The following is a 15,302-nucleotide window of genomic DNA, read 5'->3' on the forward strand; positions in this document are numbered from 1 at the left end:
GATCTTCAGTTGTATACTAGCTTCAATTGGGAGCCAGAGGAGGGCTCCGAGTGAAGTGGAGATGTGATCATAACGTCTTGTGCCTGTTTGGAGTCTTGCTGCTGCGTTTAATGTCGCTTTCAATGGGGCTAAGCTGGTATTTGGTAGGCCTATGAGCGTTGGATTCCTATAGTCTAGTCTTTAGAGAACTAGAGATTGCACAGCTGTCTTGAGGTCCCCTGGCGGTATGAAAGGTTTTAGTTTTCTTAGAAGGTTCAGATGTAGGTTAGTGCTTCTGGTTGCAGCGTGTATGTGAGCTTGCATGTTTAGAATAGAGTCTAGTGTAATGCCTATAGACTTTACTGAGTAGCAAATGGTTGGGTTGCAGTTTAGCAATGTGAGGTTATGAGAACAAAGCTGGGGTTGTTGGGTCTGATGGGTGGGGAGAAAAGAATGAATTCAGTTTTTATCGGATTTAGTTTTAGGTGGTTGTGAGCCAGCCAGTCCTGTGTTTTCCTTAGGGTATCATCCAGTCTCCGGATATCCTCTTAATAGGAGATTTTGATGTAGAGTTGATTATTGTACATGTGGTGCGAGCTGATACATTTCACTCACTGGAGAATTTATCAGTATTCCTCGTATCCATCCATTTGTGAACGTAGGCTACTGCTTGATATTCAGTAAAAAGGCAAGAAATATGTATAATATGAAAGGATTATTACTTTAGATTAAAAATGTTGCTCAAGCCAATCACCTTCTCTATCAGTTAGTTGATGATGAGGAATAAATAAAAGTTATCAAACCCTGTCAGTTTTGGAAATTATAATCAAAACATCTGCCATTGATCGCTCCCCGGTACGCCTGGAAATTAGGGGTGCTGTCATTTCTAAACCACTTCCAAATTTATAAAGTACTGGCAGAGCCAGTAGGTCTCGCCTTTGAAAGGTGTTTGTTACTCCCGCTGAATGACATTGATCAAAAAAAGAACCGATGAGGTATGCCTCCTGCATGCGCACGCACGTCATGATGTAGTTGATAATTTGGTTCTGTTTTAAATTACCATTACAAGATGACAAACACCAATCTACAGATGTAAATTAAAAAATAAATACATCAAAGGAAAGGAGTGATCCTGTAGCAGACTAAGAAAAACATGTCATTTTAGAAGAAAAAAAACACACACAATAGGGAGCGGTGGTGAGAAATAGAGTAGCTTCAGATGATATGGATGTGAGCAAATAAACACCACCAAGTGGCAGGAGCAATGAAGGTAAAAGGTGAGGAGAAGATATATTGAGCTGGGTAGGGGGCAAAGAGAGTGGCACGGTTGGGGCGGGGGTAGATCAGCACACCTGAAAGACAGTAAGGAAACATGCACTGCCAGTGAGTTCTGAAATAAAACGAAAAAATGTAGTCCCCTGATGTCAGCCGTGGTAAGACACACGTCATCCAATTGAAAGGGTGGAAAGAAGCTAAGCCCCAGTGGAAGTACACACATAAAAAGAGAGAAAGACAGCCAGTGAATGAGAAGCAAGCAAATGAGACAGACAAAAAAGCCAAAACATGATAGTAATACCGTAACTGGCTGACCAACCAAAATCTCGAACGCTAATATTGGTATTGTACTCAGTAGTAGGTCTTCGACAACAGCAAAGGTAAGAACTAAATAGGCTGCCGCCGTCCCTTTGTTTACAACGTCCAAAACAGAACATCAAATGTTTATCCAGTATTTGATGTCATTACTAACTCTTTACAAACGACACAGGCACACAAGCAAACATACAAAAATCATGTTTTATTTCATACTGTGACAGCATTATCATTTACATTAACTTTTTATTTTAAACTTTTATCTCGGATTTTCAAAACTAGGTGTCATTTGTCATATTTATGGCATTTAACATTTACGTAATCTCTGCAGGCTATATCGACAATTTTTTAATCCTTATCATGGTGAAAAACCAGACACTTGCACCCTGTATACCACCCCTACAGCCCTCTAAAATAATACATATAAGCCTGCAAGCTAACCGAATGGAGAGAAGGAATACTGGCTTCGTAACTTTAAAGCAAACGGGCATTGCTCTACAGTGTGTGCATTGGTGCGGATGGGAAGGCCCCCGTGCAGAAGTGTCCTCAGTTCGATACCGGAAGTCCAGCCGCAGTGCGGAGCTCGTGGCACAGAGACACCTTCACAGGCAAGTCAAACGCTTCTGTAATATCAAAAGTTCTCACTTCCAAGAGGTCAGTGTTGCGTGCTTTTTAAAAAAAAGCTATCATCATCATACATAGTGAAATGTAAACCAGCGGGAATGTATGTTAAAATAAGTACCGAACGCTCAGAAATGAATAGATTGCATATGTTTCTTTCTCATGCAGCCGCCATGCCTTGAACAGAAAGCGGGGGTCTGCTCCGCCCTGCTGGGGAGGTCCGAGGCTTCTAGTTCCTTCCTTCGACTGGCACCCCTCCAGCATACAGTGCAGGATTGGAACGAGGCAGGTTTATTCATCATTGTCTGCAGGAAAAGCACACACACAGAAGATTAGAGCAGCAAATCACAGGCCACAAATGTAACCACCCAAACACATTGATTTCTCCCCGAGGCAACACGAGTCAGTGAAGCAGTGATGCATAGTGGAGGCAGACCTGAGCGTGACGCTGGAGACAGGTTGGTGCACTTGAAAAGTTAGGAGCAGATGGCTCGGATTTTTGGGTGGATAAAGTGTGTGATTTACTACTCTTAAGCATTCGGCCATCTGATTCCTAGGTTTATGCGATGCCGTTCGATGCACAATACTTCGTCCTGGGTGGAGGAAGAAACACTATTTTTTTAAACAGTAATGCGGCGCATACGGCGATTTCTCCTAATCCTACATAAGCAACTGCTAGCCCCGAGCCGTATGCGGAGCACTAATGAGGCTACGGGGCTGTCGCCCCTCGGTGACCAAGAACAATGCCTGCAGTCCAGCACATGTCTCTCAAAGGTGAGGACATGTGCTAACACTTCGTGTTTTTGTCCGTGGTACAAAAATGAACAATTCAGAACAATTGCACGTGCATAATCTGTATAGCAGAACATGTGTAAATGATGTATTAATGCAGGTTGCCTTAATACATCATTCACACGTGTTCTGCTATACAGATTATGCCCGGGTCATTTTTCTCATTCTTTCAGGTTATTTTTCATCTTTGCTTTCTTCCTTGGTAACAATTTTGCCATCTTTCTCCTCCTTCTGTTTCACTTTTGGGTTTTGCTCACTCTTGATCTGTAACAAAGTTTGGTGTGGAAAAATATGTGGGACGATGAAAATGAGTGCCATTGGGCTACACCTGCAACTACCGACTCAAATTAAGCACTACACTAAGCCTAATATTTTGATACCTGTACATAAGGGCAGCATTATCTATTAGTATTTTACAGCACACTGGGTAAACTAAAACTGTACCTTCAGCCAACAATGGGTCAGGAGCCTTTTTCTGGACTTACAATGAGTTGAAGCCTAGGAACAGTGTCAAATCTACAAACAATATGTTTGGCATACTATCAGGTTTGTCCAATATGTTTAAAGTGCACAATTTGTAACTTCTTTTTCCTCATTTAATAGCTATGAAGCAAACCTCGACCCCATTTCTGGAAATGCTGGTCATGCCCCACTGCTGGGAGTGTTACCCCCCCCCCCCCCACCCGAATTTCGGGCCAGGTTGCGCTCCTGAATGCAAGCACTTTGAGTTTGGGTGAAGACTGTGTAGTGCCTCGTTAACTTTCGAGATGGTGAGTAGGGAGAAAACTGAAAAAACAAATTACTTACCTTTATACTGTGGTTCTCCAGTTTTGATATCTCTTATAGATTCACATGCTTGAATCTTCCCCGTCGTCATGGTGGGAGTCCCTCGGTAACAGTTAAATTGTAGTGCTAAAGCTTTAACCTTAATCCCTATTATAAATTCATAGCAATTAGTAACCTAGTAACATTGTTTTAAAACATACAAACTTCAGCCAATCCGAGCATAGACCTTAGAGTAGCCACCCCCTGCTAGGCCACCATATTTAAGATTTCAAGCACAATTGTAAATAGAATAACAATAAAGGTATGAAATGGTGAACCTGAAAGAGGAGGAGGATGGGTCACATGTGACTCTATCAAAGATATCATTATTGGATAACCACAGAATACAGGTAAGTAACTTTTTTCTCCAGTATTGTATCTTTTATAGATTCACATGCTTGAATCAGTATAGTAAGCAGATTCCAAATGGCAATGGCAGCGGGTAAGGTGAACCATCCAACCATGCGACCCAAAGTTGAAAATATTTATCAAAAGCAGATACCGTAAAGGCAGAAAACCCAAGTATATAGTGTAGCAGTGATTCATTAAAATGAAGGTACCCAAAATGTAAAACAAAAAATCAATTAGGGGGGAAATGGGCCACTTGTCCTGTATACCGGATCAATTTCATTATTGTTCAGTCAAAAAACCCTCATTCACGTACAAAGGATCTGGGCGGTATATCTTGATTCTCCGCCTTTCTTTAAAGTGACAGCATCATCATAGGGTTTATTTTGAGAATATGCTGACCTCCACCTGGAGGAAGTCAAACTGGTGTTGCAGTAGTGCCCAGAGATAAAAAGAGCAGGGCCCTTGTGAAGTGAGTTAAAATTCCCTACATCACCACCTAGGCAAGTGTTTTAATGATTTATGGTGGTGTGGAAAAGTAAAAACAATGTGGGGCGTGCGTAGAACAAGTTACTGGTCTACCGCACTGTTGGTGGTCGACATGTTTCAGCCTCACTGTCCATCTGGAGGCTTTCTTCAGGACTGGTGGGTGTATAATCACATGTTGTGGCGACTATTATCCTATTTTATCGAGTCAGGTCGATGGTCCCTGTATCTGGAATAAAAGAAAAGTGCATTTGTATACTTTTTCTAATAATATACCCAAAACGGTGATGCTTAATGCTTATTGCATCTTGCTGCAATAAGTGGTCTAAACTAAATAACACTGTGAGGAGTCATGGAGGAAATAAGCGTCTCTTGTTGGGACCTAGGTGGTACAGGTGACGCCCACTTGATGACATATTGATGTAAACGGTGCTCGTAGTCGGATTTTCGAGTAATGCGGTGTGCATGCTGAACTATGGTCTTGTTTTACTTAGTGCGCATATTCAATGGTCTAGCTACGTTATTACAGAATGAGAACGATCTCATCAGTAATGAGCTGCAACCTGGGAAGTGATGACCATTGTGAGATATCATCATGAATAATAACAGAACTGTTTGATCCTATTTTTTGTTTAAAAACAAGTGTTGCATCGGTGGTTTTATAAAGTTAGTAGATAGTGAAAAGCTAACATTGTGAATAGACGACAAAAAGGGAGGAGTTTGTTCGGTGTCGTGGCATTCCTAATTATATCCAGTGTGCGGGTTCTAAAAGTGCATGCTATTTAATGTCGCCTTGCATTACGCTGCCACCCGTTGGCGTTTGTAGTAAGTACCTCAAATATCCCTTATCAGAGCTTCCTCAAGGGGCCGACCGGCTCTTCGGACCTGCTCTGGAGGAGGAATAAAGAGAGGTTAGGAGGCCTTACTTTCAGCGTTGAGGACAGGGTGGTTTCAATCGTGTCTCACCGCTATTTGCTTTGTCATGACTTCTGTTCACGGCGCCTTGGGTAGCGCGGGCCCGTGATGAGCCAGCATTATTTACCTTTTGAACACGATGGAGAGAGTGGAAAGACTTCTTCAAAAATTGTTCTCCGTGTGTGGCAAAAATAATTATGTATTGACATTGTTAAAACCTTCAGGAATTAAAATCAATTTGTTTTGTATAAGAATTTACATATGTTGTTTGTCTGGTCTTATTACTTCATTGGTTTCGTATTCCTGCTCTTGTGGTGTAGCTACCATCATGAATTCTGAATTGTATAATACTAGTATCAGTCCAAGGTTAGCTCGCGATGGCGTCTTGCGATGATAATTACATTCACATAGGATAACTATTTATTCTGTCAATAGATGTATGTTAGTGCATACTTTGAGCGATAGGAGCCACCGCACTAAGGGCGTGTCTCTATGTCTCTATATTGCGTGTGCACATATATTTTTTTAATATTTAGGATGGACTACATGATTAGCAATCCTTTGATCTGTTGGATTGTAAGAAGTTACAGATGTAATGCATTATTTGCATGCTCAGGTTTTTATGATTTTAATGGTCATGTGAGTCTCATGTTAAAGCATGCCAGGGGATATTGTCGTTCAATCCTTTTAGGTTTGTCAGGAGACGATGAACCCAACTCTGTTCTTTTTCAAATAAAATCCTTTCAGCATTGTGGCCTTTCACCGGTAGTGTTTCAAGAACTACCCAATTTAGTTAATCGATGGAGTGGTTGAAATCGATGTAGTGTTTGCTCATTTTAGTTGTGGCTCTCCTGCAGTTGACGTTGTTCCTATGCTCGCAAATGCGTGGTTTTATTTTGCGGCAAGTCATCCCTATATACTTAAGGTCACAGGGGCAAGTAATCATGTAAATTACATGTGTGGTGTTAGTTAGTGTGGTAACGTATTGTCCACGTGAGGTTGGTTGTCAGTTGTAGGGTCTAGGTTACTTTTGTTAATTTGCAAACCGAGCACAATCCGCAAGGATAATGTCCTATGATGGGACTGAGGTTTCATGCTGTAGTGATTGTTTCACTTCTCACCTTTGCTGCCGGTCTTGTATAGACCAGTATGCCTTTGATGTTTCGCATACTTTTTTTTGCAAATCTGGGCATTAGCCATTGGAAGGAGCCTGAATTAAGTGTTCTGCAATGTTTATTAATGATCTTTTTTACTGCGTTGGTGGCCACACTATAGGTTGTGACACATGTAGGACGGTCTTCTGGTGGTTCTTTGGGTGATGTGTCTGGTAAGCATTCTCTCGGTTGGTTGCGTGCTCTCTTTTGGCACCCTTTTGTTTTTGTTGAACAATTTCTTCTTTGCGTTTCTGACTCAGTTCCTCTGCTTGTACTTTGTAGTCCTCTAGTTTACTACAGTTGCGCTTAAGGTGCAGGAACTGGTTGTATGGTAAATTGTCTCTCAGTGGGCGCGGGTGAAAGCTGTTGTATGAGAGCAAGCTGTTTTTGGCTGTTGGTTTGAGGAAAGTTTTAGTTTGGAGGGTCTTGTTTTCCACATAAATAGTAATATCTAGGAAGTTTAGTTGTTTGCTGTCTGCTGTGTGGGAGAATTTAAGACATTCATCTCTTGTGTTGATCCACTCTAAAAATCTTTTCAGAGTTTCATTTGTGTCCTCATGATAACGGAATCTATGTATCGTCTCCAGAACCGGATCTTCCCGATGTATGGGTTTTGTTCGTTTTGAATATATTGCTTCTCAAAATGACTCACATAGAGCCCGGCCACACTTGGGGCGAAGGTACTGCCTATTGATGTTCCATTCAGAACAAGTATAAAGCACATTTTGACAAAAGACATTGTAAACAAGAAGTAGATGGGAAGTGGGTGATAAAGTCTTAGTGAGAAGACCTAATTTGATAAGGAAAGGGCCATTGAGGTTTATGGGTCCTTTTGTTATAATCTCTGTAAAAAAAAAATACGTGGTTGTGTTTGATTCTGGTGATGTATGGAGCATGTCTAGGTTGGTGAAAGTCGGTATTTCCAATCATCAGCTAACGTCAAGCTGGAATCTTTTTGATGATGGTTTGAATGGTTCTTGTGATCTGGATTCTAGGCGAGTGAGACTCAAGCCCAAATGGCATAAGGATTATGTGATGATGTTACATCAGAAATGATGTTCATATGAACATGTTACATGATCTCATGTGGTATGTTTACTATCTAGTGTCTTTTTTTAAAATGTTTTTTTTTCTTTCAGTCTTTGTTGTGCTCCCCAACCCCCCACCCACTCCTCTCACCCACCCTGGAGAACCCTTCCCCATGTATCTGGACCGATGTTATCCAAGTGTTGCACCCTGGAGCAGCCCAACCCATCCTGTTCTAAACATGTGTAATATTCAAACAAAACAGAATGAAACCCATGCCAGAGGATAAGTAAATAATAAAAGCATCTAGTGAATAAGTGAGCCAATCAAATCTCAAGTCATCATTCATTCAAACTTCTAGATTTTATTTGTACAAGATCGGAGAAAATAAAAAGAATCCAGCAATAAAAGCGGGCCTTTGCCTCAATCTAAGCTGAACCCGAAGAATAGAGAGCTACTCCTAGGGGACCTTCTTTCCGATGGTGTCAAGCAACTCATCCACCTCCTGGACTGATCTTACGTTATGCATTTTATTGTTATGCATAACTTTCAGGAAGGCAGGAAATTTCAGCTGTACAACTGCACCAATCTTCTTGAAGTCATTCATCTTCCTACATAGTTCCCACTGCCTTTTGAGGGTAACTCAGGCAAGAACTTAACGCATTTCAAAGGAGAAGTCTCTGACCCTTAATGTTTTTACCTTTAAAGCCAAGCTAAGATTTTTCTCCTTTAAGGAGTAAGTGAGAACATTTATAAGGATTTTTCTTGGCTTTGTTCTATTTGGGTTCCTTCGAAACGGGTCTCTGGACTCTCTGTATGTCGTTTCCTAGGGTCTCATCTGACTCTTCAAGCTGCAAAGCTTCTTTAAGCAGTGAAATGATATATACTTTAAGATCGGGTCCTTCGCTCCCTTCTGGAATGTTCCTAAGATGAAGGTTGTTCCTACGGGAGTTGTTTTCCAACGTCTCCATTCTGTCGCGAAGAGCAGCTTCCTCCCTTTTAAATGTCTGGATCTCAGCTTCTGCAAACCCAATATTGTCTTTCAGTTCTTCAACAGATTTCTCGAGGGAGTCAGTCCTGGTGTTTAAGAGAGCCACCTTCTTCTGCAGGGACTCACAGCACTCCCTTATCTTGCCTTGATTAGTAGCCGATACAGAGAAGCCTTTCTTTATATCCTCTGTTAACGTGGCAAAAAGAGTTTCCAATGAGGCTGCTGAGGGAACACCCCCCCACCCCCCAACGAGTCTTGAAAATTGAGACCTTTATCTGCCCCTCCGCACTCTTGACCGACAGTTCCAGCATGGTTCTGGTCAACCAGCTCTATTGTTTTATCGTACGAGTTACTTACCTTCGGTAACGATGTATCTGGTAAAGACGTTGTCTAGCCACAGATTCCTCAACTTAGAATTATCCCCAGGCGTGAAACTGGATCCGGAGATTTTTTTGCAGCAGCACCTCTGCGCGCCGGGGGACGGCGCCACACAAACTCGCCCTGACGTCGTCCACGGAGGTGACGTCAGCGAAGTCATATAAGTCCCTCCCGGCGCGCTGACGTCCGTTTTCTTCGGAGAAACTTTTCCGCGTCACAACGTGGTGCCACCAATAAAACTGTGAAAGTATGGGAACAGTGTGCGAAGGAGGAAACATTCGTAAAACAAGGAAATCGGATGATGCATAACATCATCATAAAGGACAGTATCAGACACTATCTACTTACAAACCAAGAAGTAAAAGCAGAGCATCGCTCTGAGAAAGAACCCTGCAAAGCGAAGCGTGGACCCTCCCCAGAGGCTGAGGAACACAAGGGAAGAATGTCCCGACAGACAAAAGGAAGACTGTCATTAAAACGCAGAACTGTGCCGGCCAATAAGGGCGGAGCATAGGAAGAACAACAATCCACTGCGAGATGACATTACAAGAATGGCACTTTCCCCTATAGAGATCGAAGGCCGAAGCACAGCTCAACAGATCCCAAAGAAGGCAAATGCAGAGGAGACAAGAGCCCTAAGTAGATGGAGGAGGAGGGGGGAGGGAAAACAACAGGAGAAGACCCTACACTGGAAGGACCAGAGAGGAGGAATGCAGAAAAGGGGGAAAAAAGACTTGTGGTGAAGGCGAAAGCGAAAAGCACCACTCCACAGGAAGGGAAGCCACCTAGAGGTAGGCGGCTGCAGAAGGCAATTTCTAAAAGGGTCGCACCAACTTGAGCACCCTGGATGAAGACCAGTGCCAAATGAAAGGGGGCAAGGTGGAGAAGCCCACCTGGAAAGGTCGTCTCCGAACGGGGAGGATGTGTGGGCGTTAAGGTATCTGCGGCTAGACAACGTCTCTACCAGATACATCGTTACCGAAGGTAAGTAACTCGTACATTTGATAGAGACATCTAGCCGCAGATTCCTTAACTTAGAATAGATACCACAGCCATACACCAAGGGGGTGGTTGTCTGCGACAGAACAACAGAAAGTGCCCGAGAGCACTGAACCGGCAACAGGGTGACGGACTATGGGGAAAGCTGTGGCGGAGCAGCAAGTCAGCAACCCAAGCAGCTCGGAAGAGCCAAAGACAATGGGAGGCAAGGCATCACAAGATGACCAGAAGGGCGCAAGACTATACCCGTGTGAATACGGGTTGTAAAAGCAGCACTAAGCCATATCCCAGAACAGAAGAAAGAGTTCCTAACAAAGGAAGAAGAACTACTCCCAAAGCTTAACGGTGCACTAAGTTGACACCAACCAAGATCTAGAGAACAACATGGAGAGACATAACCAAAGCCTACCAGGCGAGCCCACGCTAGGGAGGCCAGACAGGCAGCATCCAGGAAGCGAAGGGCAAGAGGCAGGAACTGAGCAAAGTCTCAGAAGGACAGGCGTGAAACATTAGACATGCCAAGAGCAATAGTTAGTCACAAGAAAGCGACAGGGGCGGACTGAAGCACACTGAGGTGGACCACAACGAGAAACATGCACATAGCAGACAGCTACGGAGACAACAAAGTGGTGTAGCAAAGACGAGTACGGAACTGTCCAACAAGGCAATTTGAAGGCCAAGGAGAGAATGTATCCAAGGGAGACAGAGATGCAGAAGAGGAGTTGTCCCGCAGGTACACCAGACACATATTAGGGTGACACACGAAGTAAAAAGACACATACGAAGGGTGTGGCATCTGAGGCACCTAAGGTGCCTATCAGAACCGTGAAGAAGAACACACAGAGCTGTGGAAAACAACACCAGATCCCCAGAACCACCACCTACAACCAGGAGGAGAAATGCACCCCCACAGAAGAGAGGGACTGTTCAGTACATGAATGAGACACTCAAGAAGAAGAGCATCCAGAAGAGGAGGCTCCCCCAATGGAGAGGAACCCTTGCAGCCGAAGCAGCATGAAAAGGCACCGAAGTGCCCTATAAAACGTCCAAAAGAAATAACACCGCCCTGCAGAGCGATGGCAAGCCTGAGTACACGGCACCAAACTGCTCCTCGAAAAACGGGGATATAGGACCAGACCTCGCAGAAGCGAAGATAGGTGGAGATGTGTAAAAAGGGATACCTAACGATCAGCAATTTGTGGGTATATATATATAAAAAGGGACGAGCCACGAGACCAACGCAGCTGCGGGTGCTATAGCAAGAACACGCCTAAAGCACCAGTGGCAGGAGGAAGCCTCGGAATAAGCGTGTTGAAAACATACTGAATAGAGTCAGTAACAAGGAAAACCTCTAGCAGGGCAGTATGAGGCACCCACGCAAGGCACCAGCAGGGCGAGGCCTGTGGCGTGTAGGAGACAGTGGCAGAAGGCACAACACTGAAAACCGCCCTAAACGGTAAGATAATGGCGCCACTAGATGGGGAGATCGCAAAGGGACCTCCACGCCCACCTGGCGCGGAGCAGAGCTACACAATAGCATACAGGTACACCACCTGGGGTATATCACGCCCTCAAGAAAAAACAGGGGAACACCTCTTAGGGTAAACCACAGTCAGAGGACAAGACACGGACAACCTGTGGAATACCGCCACAGTAGGCTTACTGTCAGCCCAAAAACGCACAGTCCAACTTGTGGGCGCTAGATTAAAGGGCAACCACCCCAGGATATGACGTCCTGAGACCTACCAAGTAAAAGGCCTATGGGGGTGGGGGGGAAGCCTGCTAGGAGGTGCTGACCTGCTGAATCAGCGTGGGTATTAAACAAAAGGACCCCATCAAAAGGCAGGTCAACATAGCGCTCCCGAATATTCTCCAGGAAGACGCCATCCCGCAACCAGAACAACCGAACCGGCCATAGCTCGACCTAAGGAATCTGATGTATCTAGGGCAGAGCGGATAGTAAATTCCACCAGATCAATGCCGTCACCGATAAGATGGAGGAGGTCAACACGAGCGCCCTCAGAGGTGGAAGAGAGAAGAGACTCAGCTTAGTCCCAAAGGGCAGAAGTAGCCCGAGCCAAGACACACTGTATTGAGTGAGCGAAGAGCCGCGCAAGCGGAGGTGAAGATATCACAACCCCACGACTCCAGCCATCTGGAATCCCAGGTGGGAGGAAGCAGCAGCTGAGGCAAGGAAGGAAAGGCAGCTTGCAGAACAAACCCCTGAACATCTGGATGAACAAATAAGCAAACTGGATCGTTCGTGGCAGGGTGGTGGTGGTGCATGACAGAACGAGCCACCGGATCACCCAACGCCAGCCGAGCCCAGGTGTCCAGAAGGGCATCATGAAGAGAGGCTTCGAAAGGCAGAAGCGGCTGCATACTCCGAATGGGGGCGGCCAAGGGAACAACCCTCATAAATGCCGCACCAGCCTTGGAAGCCCTCCGAGGAGAGAACAGTAACTCATCTGTGGGTGCCGGCTGTAAGCTGAGCCTCCCACTCCAAGGGGGTTGTCCAATGAACGGAGGATTAGACCAATGTCCAAATGAAGGAAGCCCCATGGACGAATGAGGGTCCTGAAGGGGATCTTGAGGAGGCGGAGAGTCTGCCGGAGCCACAAATTCCAAGGGGGGTGAGACAAGGACAGATCCTGTGTAGACGGATGTCAGGGTGATACCAAACTCCCTCCGGAAACCTCCGGAGAGGAGTCGATGATCTGGAGTCAAGGCGGCGCCAGGGCGACCTCGGCCGGTGCAGACTGCCTTGTCCGGCGCCGACTCGGCCTCGTCCGGCGCCAACTCGACCTGAACCACAACAGGCTCCGGTTCCGAAGTATGGAACAGTGCCGGAGCCGGGGAGGCAAGTCTACAGTGCCGGACCGGCACCGACTCAGCCTCAACCACAACAGGCTCCTAATCCGAAGTAAGGAACGGAGCCGGGGAGGCAAGTCTACGGCGCCGGACCGGCACCGACTCAGCCTCAACCACAACAGGCTTCGACTCCGAAGTAAGGAACGGAGCCTGAGCTGGGGTGGCAAATCCACGGCACTGGACCAACGCTGGCTCGGCCTCCGAAATGGCAGCCGCCGGACCGGAAGGCCAAGGTGGACTCGCAGACGAGCTGCGAGTACCAGCAACCACCTGCAACGCCATAGGGAACCCAACTGGGCTATGCGGCGCGGTAGGGGTGCTATGGCCGAAGAGGGGGACCAAGCCTCGCCCTGACAACGCCATACCTCCATGATCCCTAGAGGCAAGGGGCTCAGTCGGCGCCGAACCCACCGGCGAGTCCACTGGAGACCCCATGGAGAGGAGAGGACCCAAGGGAGGCCTGCAGGGCCACAGCATAAGCCGCCATCTGGGTCCGAGTCGTCCCTGCGCCAGGAAAAGGCGGATAGGGGAGGGACGACTCTCTGGGGTGCATGTCCTGGGAAATCCGGGAACTAGTGCCCCCAACAACAGGAGGAATAGGCTAGCGATGCACACGGAAACCAGACAGCGACAGACACCTCAAACGGAACCCACTGCCACCGGGGCCTGCCGCCAAAGAGGAGGTCGGTGGCCGTGACGACTCCGACCGGGACAGACGAGCCAAAAGTAGCTTTATCTGGAGCTCCCGCCGGGACTTCAGCTTGAGTTGTTGGCAGGCGTCGCAATCCGTCGAATTGTGGTGTTCGCCCAGTCACCACATACAGATAAGGTGTGGGTCCGTCGCGGACATTTGCTGCGAACAGGAGGCACATGTTTTAAAGCCCGAAGGCGCATCCCACACTGTTCCAGACACGAAATGTCAAAGGGGGCTTGAAAACAGGCCAGGGAACAGCTTACTCCGGAACTGCGTTGCACGCGGAAAAGAAGGAAACTGACGTCAGCGCACCGGGAGGGACTTATATGACCTCGCTGACGTCACGTCCTGGACGACGTCAGGGCAAGGTCATGTGGCGCCGTCCCCTGGCATGCAGAGGTGTTGCTGCAAAAAAAATTCAGGATCCAGTCTCACGCCTGAGGATAATTCTACGTTAAGGAATCTGCGGCTAGATTTCTCTATCAGATAGGCGCTGTCGCAGGTGTATTTTCAGTGGCTGTGATTAATGATTCGGCCTGGGTGGGTGAAGAACGGACAGACTCCATGTTGTCTGTGAGTAAATTAACCAAAAAACGACCTATGGGGTCCCCTCTAAGAGCCATTCCTTTCTTCGGGATATCAAGAACTTCGGGTTGCACTCTAAAAAACAACCGTAAAGAAGAAGTAACCCTGACATTACTGTCGGGGGTGTTGCTTTTATTCCTCCCAGGCTAAATTTTCCTGCCTTTGACCTGATAAGTTTTGAACGCTGTGCAGTTAATGGAAGTTACTTAGTTTGGTGAACCTTCCAAAGCTTGATTTTTATTCTGCTCCTCAGCTGGTTATTTATTAACCTTTCCGTTTCCTTTAGCCCTCACAAGTCCCAAGGCTGCCCCGCGATGCTTACTTTTCTTATTCCCCCTTATGACTGCACTGAGGCCCCAGGAACCTCTGAAGCCACTAACCTGTGACTTCTGAACTCAAGCAAGCTCTCGTGTCTCCTGCGGTTGCTCTAATACTGCCTCTGAAAGTAGCCCCCCCTGCTGCCAAACAAACCGGAGGGGCAGAAATGGCAGGAGAAGCAATGTCCTCAGAAGCGGGTCTTGGCTCTCACACGACCCGCTTCGTTGAGTCGAAGAACTGGCTGATGCTGACGCTGCCTCCGCTGACCCAGAGGAGCCCACGAGCCGCCGCTCTGCAGCCCCTCCTAAGTTCCAGGGCGACTTCGTTCCAGCATGGCAGGCGGAAGAATCACCAGCTGGCACACCTCTGCGAACAAAAATTGCGGAGAAAATCTCGGGGAACACTCCGGCAGTTTAACAAACGAAAAAGACCAGGTAAGGTGGCATAACGCTATGGGACGGGAGACAAGAGCTCTGGGTGCATGCGGCTGCTCAGGTACCAGACGCCATGTACTCCTCCCCCAATCTTTGAGAAGTCTTGAAGCAGAGATGGTATGGCCTTTACTGGAGCAATGTCTTTTTCCCCCCTTTGACAGAGCCGACGAAGGGCCGGTCGATGGTATTGACGACATTATCATCAACGATAACACTGATGGTGCGGGCTGAAGAAAAATCTTTGCCGACGGTGTGGTGACAAGCAGGACTGTAGACGGCCAAATCTTCGTCAACCG

General features: G+C 46.5%; 1 protein-coding gene across 1 annotated transcript in view; it reads right to left on the bottom strand.

The window, feature by feature from the left end:
* Positions 1 to 1,755: 1,755 nt before the first annotated feature.
* LOC147728645 (serine/threonine-protein kinase Nek1-like) overlaps positions 1,756 to 15,302 on the bottom strand; it is a 460,469-nt gene continuing 446,922 nt past the window's right edge. The window contains exon 13 of the mRNA XM_086962422.1: positions 1,756 to 2,495. Coding sequence (XP_086818548.1) covers positions 2,482 to 2,495 — 14 coding nt within the window. The 3' untranslated portion in view covers positions 1,756 to 2,481. The remainder of the gene's footprint in view (positions 2,496 to 15,302) is intronic.

Source organism: Lissotriton vulgaris, chromosome 3_1, assembly GCF_964263255.1.
Source record: "Lissotriton vulgaris chromosome 3_1, aLisVul1.2, whole genome shotgun sequence".
Classification (NCBI taxonomy): Eukaryota; Metazoa; Chordata; class Amphibia; order Caudata; family Salamandridae; genus Lissotriton; species Lissotriton vulgaris.